This window comes from Heloderma suspectum, chromosome 3, assembly GCF_057233095.1.
Source record: "Heloderma suspectum isolate Gila_16-S chromosome 3, 16-S_ref, whole genome shotgun sequence".
NCBI classification, from domain to species: domain Eukaryota; kingdom Metazoa; phylum Chordata; class Lepidosauria; order Squamata; family Helodermatidae; genus Heloderma; species Heloderma suspectum.
Genome location: NC_139460.1, coordinates 252167111 through 252184267, shown reverse-complemented (window position 1 = coordinate 252184267; position 17157 = coordinate 252167111). Strand labels below are relative to the sequence as shown.

The following is a 17157-nucleotide window of genomic DNA, read 5'->3' as shown; positions in this document are numbered from 1 at the left end:
AAACTCCATGTTTCATAGGACACAGATCTATCTCTATTGTCTTTCTGCCCCAATCCAAAACACCCTAAAGCAGGAATGAGGAAATGACCTCCCACCCAATCCTCTGCTGCCTGGATGACATCAAGGAGCATAGCCACATTCCTGATGTCATCTGGGCTGCAGTGCCATCTGGAGCTCCAGCTGGCGCTTCAGCTTCTGACACGTCACCTGCCCCCCCCCCATGGGGGGCCCCATGGCTGTGTAGGGAAGGGTGGGGAAGTGTTAGCCTGGCTCATTTTTAACCTAATATGATATTTGTCCAAACTTGAGGGATATATTTTAGCTCATTCCCGAGCTCATCTGACATGAGTGAAGCAGAGCTAATTCATCTCTACATGGAAGGCATCTGATTCCCAAGTTCTGTGTTCAAGGAGTCATCATTTTGGTAAGGAAGTTACAAAACCCACACCAGGCAAGTGGATTAGAGAGTATATTGCCTTACTCCACACTGGGTAAGAACACATCATAGCATAGATGAAGATAGTCCATACAAAGATGCCCTTCTTCCACTGAGAAGAATGAGAGTGTTCTTTTTCTCCTGAGTATAGCTCATAACTAAACTGCAGAAATTAATGTTTATGGTTCTAGTTCTGCTAATTGCTGTGTGCCCAGTCTCATGAAAATCACTTGAAATATTTTGGTCCTCAATATATATTTTGTCTTTAAGTTAAACATTGGGTGGCCAGACACAAAGGAGGACAAGTCTCTTGTAGCTTTTACAGTTGTGAACAAGATGGAATTTTTGCAGTCTTGGTATTTCCCTCTCCTACATGAAAAGATGCATTAACAAAATTATTTCTTCCTTTACAGTAAGATCCTGTTGTCCTGTCTTCCTCTACAACTAAAATTATGCTGGAGTATTTTGTTTCTTTTGATTAGCAAAGAAATGTGTGCATGAATTACTTATCAACACATAGATATCCAATATATTTAAATAACTTTACATTTATTCTTTAAAACCTCACCTTAATATACTATGAATCTGAGATTTTTATCACATTTTTCTTGTTTGCTGTATGATATAAAATATGAGAACTGTGAAGTATTTCTATATTATAACAGGCTTTTCTGGAAATGGCATACACAGAGGCAGCTCAGGCTATGGTGCAATATTACAAAGAGAAGCCTGCCATGATAAATGACGACAAGTTACTCATTAGGATGTCTAAAAGATACAGAGAACTTCAGCTGAAGGTAAAACAGTTGTTCTGTCTTCCTGTGAAATCTGGGTGTTAATTGTGAGATGGCCTTCATCTGTGCACGCTTATTCGCAGATAAAACTTTGTTAGTGTGTTTTCCCTACTTTTTCTTGCAACCATGTCATTATTTATATGTGTGTGTATTGTTCATGGACAGGGTTTTTTTCTGCTTAGGCTAATGAGATATTAAAAATTTCAGGCAAGAAAAAAGTACCCTATGATTGCTGTCACAGATTCATACCCACCACCATCGTGTCCCACTTCCCTATAAAGTTTCACCCTGCTAATTCTGAGAGGTATTATACAGTTCCAACTTTCATTTTTCCACTTAATAGGCTGGAGGACTGGTCTCTTCTAATAAACTTTCTGTATAGACCAGATCAGTATTGTGGGAACATTTTTCCATTTTATAAGTCCATTAGTAACTATGAATGGATGCCAGTTGCATATATAATACTGGGCAAGTTTGGCCATTTCAGAGTTGTAGATGAGTGGCTGTCACCATAACATGCATAGTTCTTTTGGGTTGCTAAAATGTATTAGTGTGTGAACAGTTTTCAGTATCTTTGGGTTTTTTTCTTAACTTTAAAGACAATAGCACGTACTCCCCTTACTTTAATAATATAAGGATAGTACATGCTATTGTCTGTAAATTTTAGCAAGTATTCGAATAAAAATGTCTACATAATACAGCATTTAAATCACAGTGAGTATCCCTTAGATATTTCAGGTCAACTACTTGTGGTGCATTGGGACAAAGAATCAACATGGGGTGCTTTCTTAGCTTTATTGTTTCTTACATACAAATAAAATAAACTGGATCACGGTCTGGTGCATGAGAAATTTTTCTGATGCAAATCAACCTAATTTGCATAGGCAAGTTTTCCTGGAAAATGTCCTGGAAATTTTCCATTTCACAACTTCCTGATGAAAACTTATCAGTGGACCATATCAATTTTTCCAGCAAAAAACTCATCTTTTCAGTAAACCATACATTTTACAATGGCCAGGTCTGACAATTCTGACAAGGTTTGCCTTTATGAAGCAATATCAAGGCAAAAGCCAAGGCTTGATGAGGTAAACAAACTGAAACAATCCAGATAAAACTGAAATGATTATTATAAAGAATCCATTTGACCTGAGAGGTGGTGGCTTGCCTATATTGGGTGGAATTACAGTCCCTTTTAAAGATCAGGTATGCAGTTTGGGAGTACTCTTGGACATCAGTATGCTTCTGAAAGCCCATGTGGCATTAACAGCCAGGATGATCTTGTTTAGATGGTCACCAGCTGCATCCTCTCTTGGAAGATGGTGACTTGGCTGCTTTTATACATAGTGTGGTAACTTCCAAGTTGGCCTAACATAATGCACTCTGCATGGGACTAACTTTAAAAAGTGTTTAAACTTCTGACTCTGTCTCCTTGGCTGATTGATTTATATTGTTGTTTTTATGAAATTGTAATTTCTAAATGTTGTAAACTGCAGTGGGTGATGCTTTTGTATCAGAGGAGCAAGATATAAATCTGTAAATAAATAAATAAGGTGTTTTTGCATCTGAACAGAGCCTCATTTTTGAACTTTCTAAACATAGGCTATCATTTTGATGGGCATCCAATCCCTACCCTCAGTGCATGTGCTCAAGGAGACATGGTTCGCACCTTCTTACACAATTCCTTTTGTCTCCCACAGCAGCACTATCACTAGGAATATTCACTTTACATGTTCCTAGGTAGGCAAAATAAAAAATAAAATTCTCACATTTTTCTCTCTTTACTATTTTATTTCCAGTTTATTTTGTCTGTGCAGTTTGCATTTTTATTTTATTCTTCAGTTAGCTCACATCTCAGAGCATTTTCCCTGCCTCTTAGAGAGCCTATGGCTCTTAAGGCAGCGCCTTCCCTCAAGTGCTCTGCTTGTAGAAGCAAATTCCCTCCTGTGGATGGGCACAATTTATGTCTTTTGCGCTTGGGAGAAAGACATCCCATCGACACCTGACAAGACTGTCAGCACTTTCAGAGAAGTGTCAATATCCCTTCCTCTAACAGACACTGCCACCTTGAGTGCAGCAGAGCAGGAGTGGGCCAGATGTCCTCAGAAATACCTTCCTCTACAAGTGGACAGGTCAGTTCCTGTACCTGTTTTCGATGATCTCACTCATCACAAGGGCAATGGCCAAGATCAAGGGACAGGGCCAGATTGTATCGTGCCCATTCCATAGTGGCCAAGACAGTTTTAGTTTGCAACCATACTGCCCCTCTCCTACTGGGACTATTTGGAGCTGTCAGACCAGATGGACCTCCTGTTCAGGACTGAGGCAGGATTCTCCATCCTGATGTCCTCATCTTGAAGGTGACAGTCTGGTGCATTTATTCTGTACTGAGTTCTCGAGGAGGTAGCCCGCAAACAATTCTATATTGGACAGCCTTAAGTTTTTCCTCTTCCTTAAGACTAAGATACTTGCAATTTCATCTGTTAATATTTACCTTGTGGCTACTTCCACTTTCCATTGCTCTGTGGACAATTTTTCAGTGTTTTGTCACACATTGTTGAGAGATTCTATGAAAGAACTGCTTAACCTTCACCCTCTGGTAGCAACATCTCCTCCCAGTTGGAGACTTTTTGTTGTTCTCACAGTCAGTGGCTTAGTCATTTAAACCTTGACTACTTGCAACCTGCATCTATTAACCGTTAAGGTGGCTTCCCTTGTGTGCGCTCTGCACTGACCTTCCGTACCTGTCTCTATATAAAGCAGGCAGTGTTGTGTCCTGATGTTTCCTTTGTACTAAAGGTGGTTTCAGTGTTCAGTGTTTCACCTTAATCAATATTTCATATTTATGGATTTTTTGTTTTATCCAAACCCTCCTCATAACATGAGAGGTCTTTTCATGCCTTAGAGATTCAGTGGACCTTTTATGTGGGCAGAACGTAGAGTTTCAGGTGGTATCCTTGGCTGTTCCTCTGATAAGAGGATCCCAAGAAGGCACTCATGGGTCCCGTCTACATGGCAGGTTTTCTCCTATGCTGCTGTGACTTAAAGTCGTTAGGGACACATGATGTCGTGGCCAGTCTACAGCCAACCAGCTGCATTCCTCTTGAAAAGCCGCATTTTCTGAAAGTCCTTTTACTCTTTTTTTTTTAATTTAAAGTGGCTCCCAGGCGGTTCTCCTGCAGTATGCCCACTCCCTCTGCATTAAATCCTCTGTGTGCCTCTGTGGCTTTGTCTTGGCAGTGGGGTGGTCAAGGGGTGGAGTGGCTCCTTCCACCCCATTCCCTCTTTTTCTCCATTTGCAGGAGGGCTGATTTAACAATAAGTAGCCTCCTTTTCCCATTCATAATGTCAGTAGCCCTGCTTCATTCACAGTAGTGGAGTAGCCAGTTTATATATAGTGCACAATAAAGCATACACTGAGCAGAAGGAGAAAGGGCAGCCAGCCACTATTTCGCCGTGGTGATACACCTGCAACTTTGCAGTCATGTGATACACCCCACTGAGGAATACACAGATGGAAAAAAGGGCTGCCAGTTCAGCAAGGGAGGATAGACAGGGATGGGAACAAGCCTCCCCAATCATGGAATTTCACTGGGTCGCCCCTTCAGAGTAATGCAGCAGTTTGTTTTTCCTTTCACAAATAGCAGCGTCTGGTTCATTCATGTCTCCCTTTCAGAATAGTCCACGATGTGTGCGATTTTCCTGTGTGTTTGTGGGAAGGAGGGGGAGGCCTAGTTCAGGTCAGGAGGAGGCAGCAGCAGCAGACTCCAGAGAGCTAGCAGAGGGAGGCAATTCCAGCCCTTTCCCTCGTGCAGGACCTAGTCTCCTGCCTGCCTGCCTGTCTGCCAGTTTGTACCTGGGCTTCACTATGGTTGGTGGATGTCAGGGGGAGAGGTGTAAGGTAAACTATCCGACATTACTCATCTCTTTCATTAAACTTCCCTGAGCAGTGGTGCATAGAGGGGGGCAGGGAGCAAGCCTCATTGGCTGAACAGCATCTATGGGTTGATGGATGTTCACTTCTATTAGCAGGAGTCCGCCCATTCAATCGCAAAGTAAGGTGGATTAAAGGGCAGTTGGACCTGTGAAAAGTGGGTTTTAAGGTTGTGTTTACTCCACATTTTTTTGCTTTGTGGGTTCCTGATGGATCAAAGCTGATTTCATGAAAATCCTCATTAAACATGAAAGTGCTTCACATTTGTTGCCATGTAAATCTGGCCATGGTCTCCATCCAGCAATTTGTTCACTGAAATTCATTGACTTTGCAGCTCTGCTACAAATTGGCCAAACTCCCTTTTCCAGAAGAGGTTCATGGACATTCCACTAGAGCAGTCACTTCTTCCACGGGTTTCCTCAGAGGGGTGCTGGAGCTTTGCTACGTTGCTCTACAGTGTGGTTGCAGGAATGTCGGAGAAATCTGTTTATGGGGTTGAGTTCAATGAGTTTTCCCAGGCTTAGCCCCCTGGACTTCATTTTGGTTCCTGCTGTGGCACCCAACTCAGTCTGCAGTGAGTCGGGCCAGTTTGCAGATTTTCTGGAAATGTTGAGCATTTGGAGGGGGAAGGTTCTGCAATTTATGCAAATCACAGCTGAATTTTTTGCAAATTGCTCAGACATTTGTGCAAACTGCAGAATCTCCCTCGCCCCCCACGTGCAAAAGGTTCCCAGAGTTCAGGGAACAACCCGCAGCTCGGCTTGCAGACGCAAAGCTAGTTGTACACATGGCAGAACTCTATCGAGCAAAAAAAGAAACTGATTTCTCAGCCGCGGACATCCCTAATGGTTGCAGCCATCTGTATTCATCTGGCAGCACAGACTTGATGTTTGGGTCAGGGTGGATATTTCCTTTGGAAGGGCTGTGCTGAGCTTTCAAATAAGCACCCAGCCCACAAAGAAGAAAAACTGGTTGTTTACCTGTAACTGTGGTTCTTCATGGGGACATCTGTGCAGGCACACAAGCAACCCTTCTGCCCCACTGCAGGTGTTTTTTTTGCCTACTCAATGCTTCCTCATATTAGCCATTGCATGTGGACCATTAGGAACTCTGGGGAGTTAGGAATCATACCCATTGGGCATGCACACTGAGGGTGGGGGTGAAGTGCCCACCAAAACGCTACCTTGACTAGAAAGTTCCGAAATGAAGCTCTGCTGAGGCCCCATATGTGAATCCACAGATGACCACTCAAAAGGACCATAGTTCCAGATTAGCAACCTGTTTTTGCTCACCCTGCTAACTGAATATCTGCAAAGTAATAATAACATGGTCATCAGACCACTTTAGGAAATACTGCACATTTTGCTTCAGAGCTAGATGGGAGTGGTAATTTAGAAGAGTGGTTCCATAACCCTTTCACCCAGAAGTAGTAGTGATTTTTTTCTTCTATTAGTTCAGTTGGATAGAACCATAGAGGAGTAATTCTCATGCAGCCATGAGAATTACACCTCTATGGTTCTTAGGTTCTATTTTTATGGGATGTGTTTATCCTTTGCATTTAGCATGATTGTTACCATAGAGCTTGGTTGCCCATGAATCCTTGGGATACACATTTTTTGGTCGTTTGTCCTCACTTTGGCTAATAAAATGGAGCTGCCTGCAAGCAAACCTACAAAAGAGGATTGCAGGCTAAAGTGATACCAAAGGACACCAATCCTTTGGTGGTAGTTGAGAGTTTTTGCATTTAACTAGTATCATAGATTCTGGCAATGTTGGTTCCAGGATTTTGTCACTATATATCATTTGCCTTAAAAGTGTGTTCTGTGTTGTTCTAAGAATGCAGATATTTTTTTGAGACCATATAGTTAATGTTTTCTCGTGGTTAGAATGTGCATAGTTATTCTCAACTTAGGTTCTGACCCTTTCTTATGAAGATGAACAACGCTCTGGTTAAGTTTTAGATTTTGAATTTCTCTTGGAATCAACCCCTTTCATGGCCAGCAATAACTTCTTTCACCTGAAATTAGGTATTAGGACTATGCCTCAGTTTAAATTTCTGTATTGAAATACTTCAGTGTGCCATAATTGGGGCTATTTATGAAGACGATTTTTCAGTTTTGCCTAGTGCTGAATGTAACTGTTTAAAACACTGGCTACAGGGAGCACGTTACATTTGGGCTGTATCATTTTCAAAACGTAAAATGGATTCCAGAAAACAAAGCTATAGTTCTGTAATCTCCAAGTTGATTTTTTTTATTTGTCCAATTTGTGTATCAACATACATACATTTTCTAATTCAGTAGTATTCTCAGATTAAACACGAAGAATACTGAATCATAGGATTAAATACAAGTAGTACAATGAAACTATTGGAAATGTTCTGTGTGTCAGGGTGGAAATTGATCCAATAGAGCCCCAGAGCAGTTCTGATTCTGAAGAGGAACAGCAATCCGTGGGAGAGGAGCTTGCACATCTCTCACAGGCACAGCAGCTGGCAGAAATTCCTCCTGCCAGTATTCCTGGGATAGATAGTGACCCTGGCAGTGAGAGAGCGCTGGAGGGGGGAATGCTGGACGCTCGGCACAAACTCAGGGAGTGACGACAGCTGGAGGGCGCGGAAAGGAGGCGTAGCACTCACTTGGCGTGCAAACAACAGTCGCGTCCCAAGGACCCAAGGGAAAGAGGGAGGATCTCTCCCTAGTCCATAGGTTCAGGGTCTTCCCATGGTTCTCCTTCAAACAGGGACCAACTGCCTTACCTGGAGCTTAGGCTACTCTGCTATCTTTCCCCAGTGCTGTTCCTTGCTTTGTCACTAGTGATTAGTATCTGAAAGAGTCATAAAGGAATAAAGTCTCGGAAAGAATTCCTCGTCATCTGTGACCTGAGTTGGCTATTGGTGGGGACTGCAAGAGGCAGCTAGGGCGTTCCTGACACTGTGCCATGTCAGTACTTCACTTTAAATAGCTTTAAAGGAAAAAGTTCATTTCCCATTATTAATAAGTATATTTTTATTTTACTTCTTAGAAACCAGGCCGGAATGTGGCAGCAATAATCCAGGACATCAATTCTCAGAGAGAACGGGACATCTTGCGAGAAGCAGACAGGTACTGCATAATATTACTAATTTCTGCCCTGTTTTTGTGACACAGGTCAAAAAGAAGCTGAGATTACAGCATAGGAGAGAGATGCTATTCAATCCTTTTAGATAATTTAGGAGGATGTTTTGAAGAAAATATGCAGGCAAGATACATTATTAAGGCTAAAGCTAGCAGCTGCTACTTCCACTTTTATGTTATAAAATCTTCTCGTACTGCTTGAATATATGGATTAGGGATGGATGAATCTGTCAATTTTAGTTTCACTCAGTTTCTCATTCTCAGAAATGTTTCCAGAGCACAAACTATAAAACATGTTCCTAAAATTTACAAGAAAAAATGTCAAAATATATCCCAAACTATTTTTAGACAAAAATAATAATTTTGTATTATTTCCATTGGTTTATTTAGATTGCAATCCTTTACTGACTTATCTGGGAGCAAGCCTCATTGAACTCAGTGGAACTTAGATTATGATTTTCTTTCCCATGTTATGCTTATATTTAATGCATCAGAATAATGTTGTATGAACTAGTGTGGATGGAGAGAGATTGAGATTGAGAGAGATTGAGAGAGAGAGAGAGAGAGAGAGATTCGGAACAAATTTCTATTCCGTTGAACTCGAGTTCGCTTATGTGAATGTTACATATCATCCTTACTGTTTGCATACATGTTGATACCGTAATAGTTATACAATATTTTCAAGTTAACTGCTTAGTCTTAGGCATATGGTTTTTTCTGCTTAATAATTCTTTTTTGCTTATGTATGTCTACACAAATGTGTGTATATGATGCAAAGCCATTACCAATTTATGGATATTTTAAAGCAACCATGATGTTGCTCTTACTATATTGACACAATTTGCGATTCATCATACTACTTCTAGAGATAGATTTAAAAAACCATGAAAACTGCTGTGGCATTTTATGGACAAATTGGTTTATTTAAGAATTTTTATAATACTCCACTTTTCCCTTGTACTGTAGGTATGGACCTGAAAGGCCTCGGTCTCGTAGCCCCATAAGCCGTTCACTGTCCCCACGATCACATACTCCAAGCTTTACTTCCTGTAGTTCCCCCCATAGTCCATTGAGTACAAACCGGACAGACTGGGCAAATGGAAGAGAGACATGGGATCAGTCTCCTTATTCCCGAAGGGAGGAAGAAAGAGAAGTAGTGCCCTGGAGAGAGAATGGGGAAGAGAAAAGAGATAGGACCGACACATGGGTGCATGAGAGAAAGCATTATTTACGCCACCTGGACAAACTAGACTTGGAAGAGCGTGTTGAAGGAAGCAGAGGGCACAGAGAAAAATATTTAAGGGGGGGTTCACCCAATTCAAAGGGGGCTCATAGTTTGCCTGGATATAAGAGCAGAGAAGAAGAATATTACAGAAAACCATCTAAGCAAAAATCTGATAAGTATCAAAAACAGTCAATAGATGCAGCTCCAAAGTATAAAAGAAAGGAAGAGGCAAGATCAAGAGAGCACAGACATTCACACTGTGAAGACCCCGCTAAAGAAGAAACATCAGAACAAAAGCCCAACAAGATGCCTGACAGTATCAGGCAAAAGCAAAGTGATAAGGAAAATTTTAAGGATGGTGACAAAAAGCCAGAGGAAGAGGTACCTTGTGCCTCTCTCAAGGTTAATGTGAAGAAAGGAGAAGGAACTGAGAATGAGGTAATAAGTAATTTAAGTTACTACTGGAATACTATGAGAGCTATTTTAATTAATCAGCGTCCCCTTTATAAAAGAACTTCAGTGTTTCTGCAGAGTGAATTAACGTGAATAGAAAATGTAGACTCCCACCAAAATCATATCTTTCTGTCTCTTGCTTACTTAGAGCATAAAAGTGTTTCTGCAAGTCAGGTGAAGAGCTGACTTGCATACATACCATCTTTTTTATACTTGACTGTGGTGCTAATCATGTAAGGAACCATTTTGTCATTCTGCCAGTGAATGACCTCGCTGACCTTTCCATGTAAAAATTAGGAGTCAGTACATGTGTTAATTTTTGGATCTGACATTGGGAGCAAATACTGATATGAAAAATCACTAGGACATACAAGCTAAAACCTCTAGAATGGAATAGAGAAAGGGGACTATGAAAAACATATTGCAACAGTGTGATTAAGCTACATCTGTGCATATTGCAAGTTATCACTATACAGGGAAATCACATTTGATACAATTTTCATAGTCCTCCAAAGGAAGACTGAGTAAAACTGATTATCCCTGCCCACTTTTTCATCTTTACACGTGCTGAGAAATGTCTTATTGTTCATCATTTACAAAACCATGTTTTCCTTTTTAGTACAATCCTGTAGAGCAGATCACTTTCATTTTCATTTTTCAACTTCCACAGAAAGTTGAAGTAGAGAGAGAGTGATTTGTCTTACATTTATTTTAATGTAATCACAGCAATGTGACAGATCACTGTTTTCATTGACTTGGGCCAGTAACAAAGTCTCCAGAATACAAAAGATAATGCATTAGTTTTGCTGTTTCAGGCAGTGAACTCTAACCTTAATTTGTATAAATTAAGAATGAATGTTCCTACAGTGCAAATGGACTTTAAACAACTTCTTGCCTGCTTTTTCTGATAACTTCTATCTTCAGAATTATTACTTTTCTCCTTGTGGTTAGCTGTTACGCACTTAGAAGAGTTTGCATAGTTCCATGGATATTTTTTCTCTTTGAATAACTAACTCCCATGCCACATCAGAAACTGCTTTTGAAGTCCCCCATCATTTTCAAAATATTTTGTCACACAGCATGGCAGCTGGTGGGTTGGTCTCACAAAATAAGTTTAATGGCTGTTTGCATCCTGGCCATTTTCTCTAAAACTCTCAGAAATCGACAGTTCTTTAATAAGTACTTCTTTATAAGAAAATTAGGAGATCTTTAACAAATGTTAAACAAATGTATATTTTAAACGTTTCAAAAGATTGCAGTATTCTATACTAGCCTACCTCCAACATGGTTCCCTCTAGATGTGTTGAACTATGACTCCCATCATCCTCAGCCAGTATAACCAGTAATCATGCTGGTTGGGGAATAATGGGAGTTGTATTACAACACATCTGTAGGGCACCAGGTTGGGGAAAGCTGTTCTATAGCAATCCGTACGTATCTTTTCTTGGTCAATAGGCCTGGGCAGTGGTGATGGTATAGGTATTTAAACCAGAAAATACACATGGCTACCTTCATAAAATAATGTTTCTGTTTAAATTAGATAAAATGTTGCTACTATTATGCTGAATACATACCAAACATTTTTAGAGCAGTGGGTTGGATTTAGAAGTGCCCTTAAAAGTTCCATCCAAATGTACTGGTCCTCTCCAGGGTTGCGCTTTGACGAAACTGACATCTTCAGGCCTGCAGAAGCAGCTGGCTGTGCCCAGCGCTGGTTCAATAGTGACCCATCATGTCACAAAGAAAGTGTTCCCTTTTCCCATAGTCCCAGAATAGTTAAAAAACATACAAAAACACGCCTCTTAGTTTCTTTGTAATAAGAATACAAGCGAATTGATACATGTACATGTGATGGTCAAGTTTAAAAACAAAAATAAAACAGACTGCATGCCTGAAGCATGAAGAGAAGAGCAACGCTCACAGCTGATTCATCATTTTATTTGCTGTTATATATATCTATCAATCAAATTACTAAGGTGGGAGGAACTGGGCACACACCATGATTGAGGAATGCACTGTGAGTTCACTTTTTATACTACATCTGTCTTCACCCATAGACAATCTCTGTCTTAGGTTGAAAAAAAAGATTCTAATGTGGAGAACAGCCCTTTTCCTACAAATACATTATTGAAAGAAACAGAAGATTATGTGGAAAGCTCAAGAAAAGAGAAGGTGAGTTATATACATTTGCTGTCGGTGACAATACCAGGCATCAAACATAATATTGTACTGAGGACATGTTATATCCTCCTGTGAAAAATGCTCAAGGTAACCTTGAGATGGAAAACAAAATCAGGTAGGCATCCAAAGGAGAAAGTGTTGTAGTAACTGGTAATCAAGTGCCCACACATGCAGTAGATAAATGTGTGTTCTAGTCTTGACAAAGAGAAAAAAATTATCAGTATCCTAAATTACTATGCCCTAGATCAGTTGGTCATGAAATTGACCACAGGGTGGGTGAACCTGGGCTTAATCCTAAGTGGTGCCTAGGACCTAATGCGACATATGGTATTGTTGAACTGATTAGAAATAGTGGCTATAGAGGTATCAGACTTAATTTATATGTAAATGGAAAATCGCTAAGGGAGTCCAATGCATTCACATTTGACTTCAAAACAGGACACATCTCTAAAATGAGGAAACTGATGAAAAGGAAGTTGAAAGAGAAAGTCAAGAGGGTCAAATCTCAGCTAGAATGTACAATGTGAGTCAGGAAAGGTAGCACAAGATTTAAGAGGTCACAAGCATAGTTAAAAAGAAGTGTCAAGTAAACTATAAGACAGCTTCCTTCAGAAAATGGAAGTCTTCCCCAAATGAGGAGAACAAAAGGAACACAAATTTGCAGACAAAATGTAAACAAACAAGGGATGTAAAAAAAGGATTTTGAGGAGCATATCATTGGTAACATTAAGACCAACAATTGAACACACTTAATTGTAAAAGCAGGAAACCGGCTAGGGAAGCAGTTGGACCATTGGATGACAATGGAGTTAAAGGAGTACTAAAAGGGGATGATGAGATTGCAGAGAACCGTAATGAATTATTTTCATCTGTGTTCACTACAGAAGATACAGGGTGGATATCCATGCTTGAACTGATATATCTAGGAAAGGAATCTGAGGAACTGAGGCAAATATTGGTGACAAAAGATGAAGTTCTAGACCAGGGACAGGGAAACTTTTTTGGTCCAAGGGCCAAATTCCAATCTAGGAAAGGTCTTGGGGGCTGCCTATCATGTGTGGGTGGGGCCAAAGAGAGAATGACCAGGCCCAAATGTGATTCTTACCAATGTTAAACCTGCTCAGAAGGAATCAGGACAAGCTTCTGCATGTCTCCCCAGAATGAAGCAGGATTGAATCACTCAGCAGCACTTTCAAATAGCATCCCAAATACCAAGCTTATGTATGACTACTCAGAAGTGAGCATAAGCATCATGTCAACTCAGACGTAAACAGGGCAAGCCTCTGCATGTCTGCTCAGGTTAAACCTGCAGGACAAACCTCAGAAGTAAGCAGGACAGAATCAGCAGCTTCCTCCCCAAGCCCAGCCCCCTCTCCCTGGCAGGGAAAAGCTCTGATCTTTGATCAGTAGCTAATAAGAGCTTTCCCCTGCTGAGTGCTGAGAAAGGGATCCTTTTTCAGTGCTTAGCAGGGAAAAGCTCTTCTTTCTGATCAGCTGCTGATTGGAGGTGATCTTTTTCCTGAAAAAAAAGGGAACAGGGCCTGGGGAAGAAACTGGCGGGCTAGGTGGGACACTCCCATGGGCCAGATCCAGCCAGCAGCTGGAGGTTCCCCATGCCTGATCTAGATCTTATTGACAAATTGAAAACAAAGAAATCACCAGGTCCAGATGGTATCCATCTGAGAGTTCTTAAAGAACTCAGATATGATCTTCTAACAAAAATATGTAAAATGGCCCTAAGATTTGCATCTGTACCAGAGGACTGGAAAGCAGCCAATGTAAAGTCAATTTTAAAAAAAATGGGATCTGGGAGGATGCAGGAAATTATAGGCTGATTAGCTTAGGGCACAATCGTATGGAGATAGGTGACCGCCTTCAAACTTGGAGGTGACTGCCTATCCAAAGCAGGGCAGGAGATTGTTCCTTCTGCGCATCTCCTGCCCTGCATTTGCAGCTAGACATCGATTTCAGCTGTTTAGCCTCAGGAAGGCAGATCAGGGAAGAAGGCTGCCAGACGATACATAGGATGTGTCATACTGGCATTTCCATCTTCCCCGCCCTGGAACATCCCCTGGAATGCTCCATTTTGGCCCCTCCGCACTCCTCTTCTGAGTGTGGAGTTTGGGGTGTTCCATGCTGCCTGTGAGAGAGCGCTGAAGGGGGGAAGGTTGGTTCTCTGGGAACCGACCTCAGAGCACGGGCTCTGAGGTCAGTTCCCGGAAAACCAGATATACTATGGCCGTCTAGCCGCTGACTAGGATTTCTCCCCCCATGTCTGTTCCGAGTAAATTGGTGGAAAGCATAATTAAATATAAAATTATCAAGTCCTGCTGAAAAAGAATCAACATGGCTTCTGCAAAGGTGAGTTTCACAAACGTTTTAGCGTTCTTTGAGAGTGTCAAAAAGCATGTGGATTGGAGTGATCTGTTAGGCACTGTTTATTTGGACTTCCAAAAGGCTTTTGATGAAGTCCCTCACCAAAGACTCTTGTGGAAACTTGCCAGTCATGGGATAAGAAGAGAGATCCTTTTATGGATTGGAAACTGGTTTAAAGAAAAGAAAGGAGAGACTAGGAATAAATTGTCAGTTCTCAAAATAGAGGGATGGGATCCCCCAAGAATTGGTATTGGGAGAGGTGCTTTTTTATTCATAAATAATCTGGAGTTAAAGGTGACCAGTGAGGTGGCCAAGTTCATTGACAACACTAATTATTTAGGATGGTTCAGAGAAAAAGGGATTGTGAAGAGCTCCAAAGGGATTTCTCCAGACTGGGGAAATGGGCATTAAAATGGCAAATATTGTTCAATATAAGCAAGTGTAAAGTGATGCACACTGTGGCAGAAAATCCTAACTTCACATATATGCTGATGGTGACTGACAAGAAAGAAATCTTGGGGTTGTGGTGGATAGTTTGATGAAAATATTGACCTAATGTATACCTGTTATAAAAAAGGCAAATTTTATGTTTGAGTTAATTAGGAAAGGAATCAAAGATAAAACTGCCAATATCATAATGCCCTTATAAAAATTTGTGGTGAGACCACACTTGGAATACTGTTTACAGTTCTGGTCATCACACCTCATGAAGCATATCATAGAGCTGGAAACTGAAGAAAGTGGCAAACAGAATGGTCAAGGGACTGAAGCAACAGCCCCATGAGAAAAAGTTACAACGTTTGGGGAATTTTTATGGACCAGTGGAAAATTGCTTGGGAGTCTTGGTGGACCACGTAATCAGTTTGTTTTGTTCTACAAATAAAAGCACATACATAGCTTATATTTTAATAATATATATTTTTTCAGCACTGGCATCATTGTCAAAACCAGCACCATATTATGAAAATCATGTGGCCTAGGCCAGACTGCTGAGCAGGGCCCCTTGGTATCATAGAATCATAGAATAGTAGGGTTGGAAGGGGCCTACAAGGCCATCGAGTCCAACCCCCTGCTCAATGCAGGAATCCAAGTCAGAGCATCCCTGACAAATGGCTGTCCAGCCTCGTCTTGAAGGCCTCCAGTGTGGGAGAGCCCACCACCTCCCCAGGTAATTGGTTCCATTGCCGTATTGCTCTGACACTCAGGAAGTTTTTCCTGATGTTCAGTCGGAATCTGGCTTCCTGTAACTTGAGCCCATTATTCCGTGTCCTGCACTCTGGGATGATCAAGAAGAGATCCTGGCCTTCTTCTCTGTGACAACCTTTCAAGTACTTGAAGAGTGCTATCATATCTCCCCTCAGTCTTCTCTTCTCAAGGCTAAACATGCCCAGTTCTTTCAGTCTCTCTTCATAGGGCTTTGTTTCCAGTCCCCTGATCATCTTTGTTGCCCTCCTTTGAACCCTCTCCAGCTTGTCTGCATCCTTCTTAAAGTGTGGTGCCCAGAACTGGACACAGTACTCCAGATGAGGCCTAACCAGTGCTGAGTAGAGGGGAACTAGTACTTCCCGGGATTTGGAAGCGATGCTTCTATGAATGCAGCCCAAAATAGCATTTGCCTTTTTTGCAGCCACATCACATTGTTGGCTCATATTCAGCTTGTGATCGACGACAATTCCAAGATCCTTCTCGCTCGTAGTGTGGTTGAGCCACGTATCCCCCATCTTGTAACTGTGCATTTGGTTTCTTTTTCCTAGGTGCAGAACTTGGCATTTGTCCCTATTAAATGCCATTCTGTTGTTTTCTGCCCAGCACTCCAGTCTATCCAGATCACTTTGAATTTTGTTTCTGTCTTCCAAAGTATTAGCTATCCCGCCCAATTTTGTGTCATCTGCAAATTTGATCAGCATTCCCTGCACCTCTTCCTCCAAGTCATTAATAAAAATATTGAAGAGCACTGGGCCCAGGACTGAGCCCTGCGGTACCCCACTCGTTACCTCTCCCCAGCTTGAGAAGGTCCCATTGATAAGCACTCTTTGAGTCCGATTCTGTAGCCAACTGTGGATCCACTGGATCGTTGTTTCATCTAGCCCACTTCGAGCTAGTTTGCTCATCAGGATATCATGGGGCACTTTGTCGAAAGCTTTGCTGAAGTCGAGGTATATGATGTCTACAGCATTCCCACGGTCTACAAGGGAGGTGACTTGATCAAAAAATGAGATCAGATTTGTCTGGCAGGACTTGTTTTTGACAAATCCATGTTGGCTTCGAGTAATCACGGCATTTTTGTCAAGGTGCTTCCAGATGGATTGCTTTATGATCTGCTCCAGAATTTTCCCAGGGATTGATGTCAGACTGACTGGTCTGTAGTTGGTAAGGGAAAAATTAGTAGACCAAGCTAGTGCCATATTATGAAAATGATAGGCTCCAGGCCAGGACTTTGTTAACCTGCTTGATAATTTGGCCCTGGTCAAAAAAGCTGTGATTTCCATCATCAGAAAAAATAAATGAATTGCAAGGTCAAGTGCAGATATTCTTGACTGTTCTGCTACCCTTCAGTGGACCACCTAAATGGAGCTTGCAGATCACCAGTAGTCTGTGGAGCATAGTTTGACAACCTCTGCTCTAAGATATTCAGGAAGCAGTTT

General features: G+C 41.4%; 1 protein-coding gene across 1 annotated transcript in view; it reads left to right on the top strand.

The window, feature by feature from the left end:
• RBM20 (RNA binding motif protein 20) overlaps positions 1–17157 on the top strand; it is a 191627-nt gene that overhangs the window by 145374 nt on the left and 29096 nt on the right. Inside the window, exons 7-10 of the mRNA XM_084846282.1 lie at positions 1102–1233; positions 8186–8265; positions 9244–9940; positions 12029–12127. Of these exons, the coding sequence (XP_084702408.1) occupies positions 1102–1233; positions 8186–8265; positions 9244–9940; positions 12029–12127 (1008 nt within the window). The remainder of the gene's footprint in view (positions 1–1101; positions 1234–8185; positions 8266–9243; positions 9941–12028; positions 12128–17157) is intronic.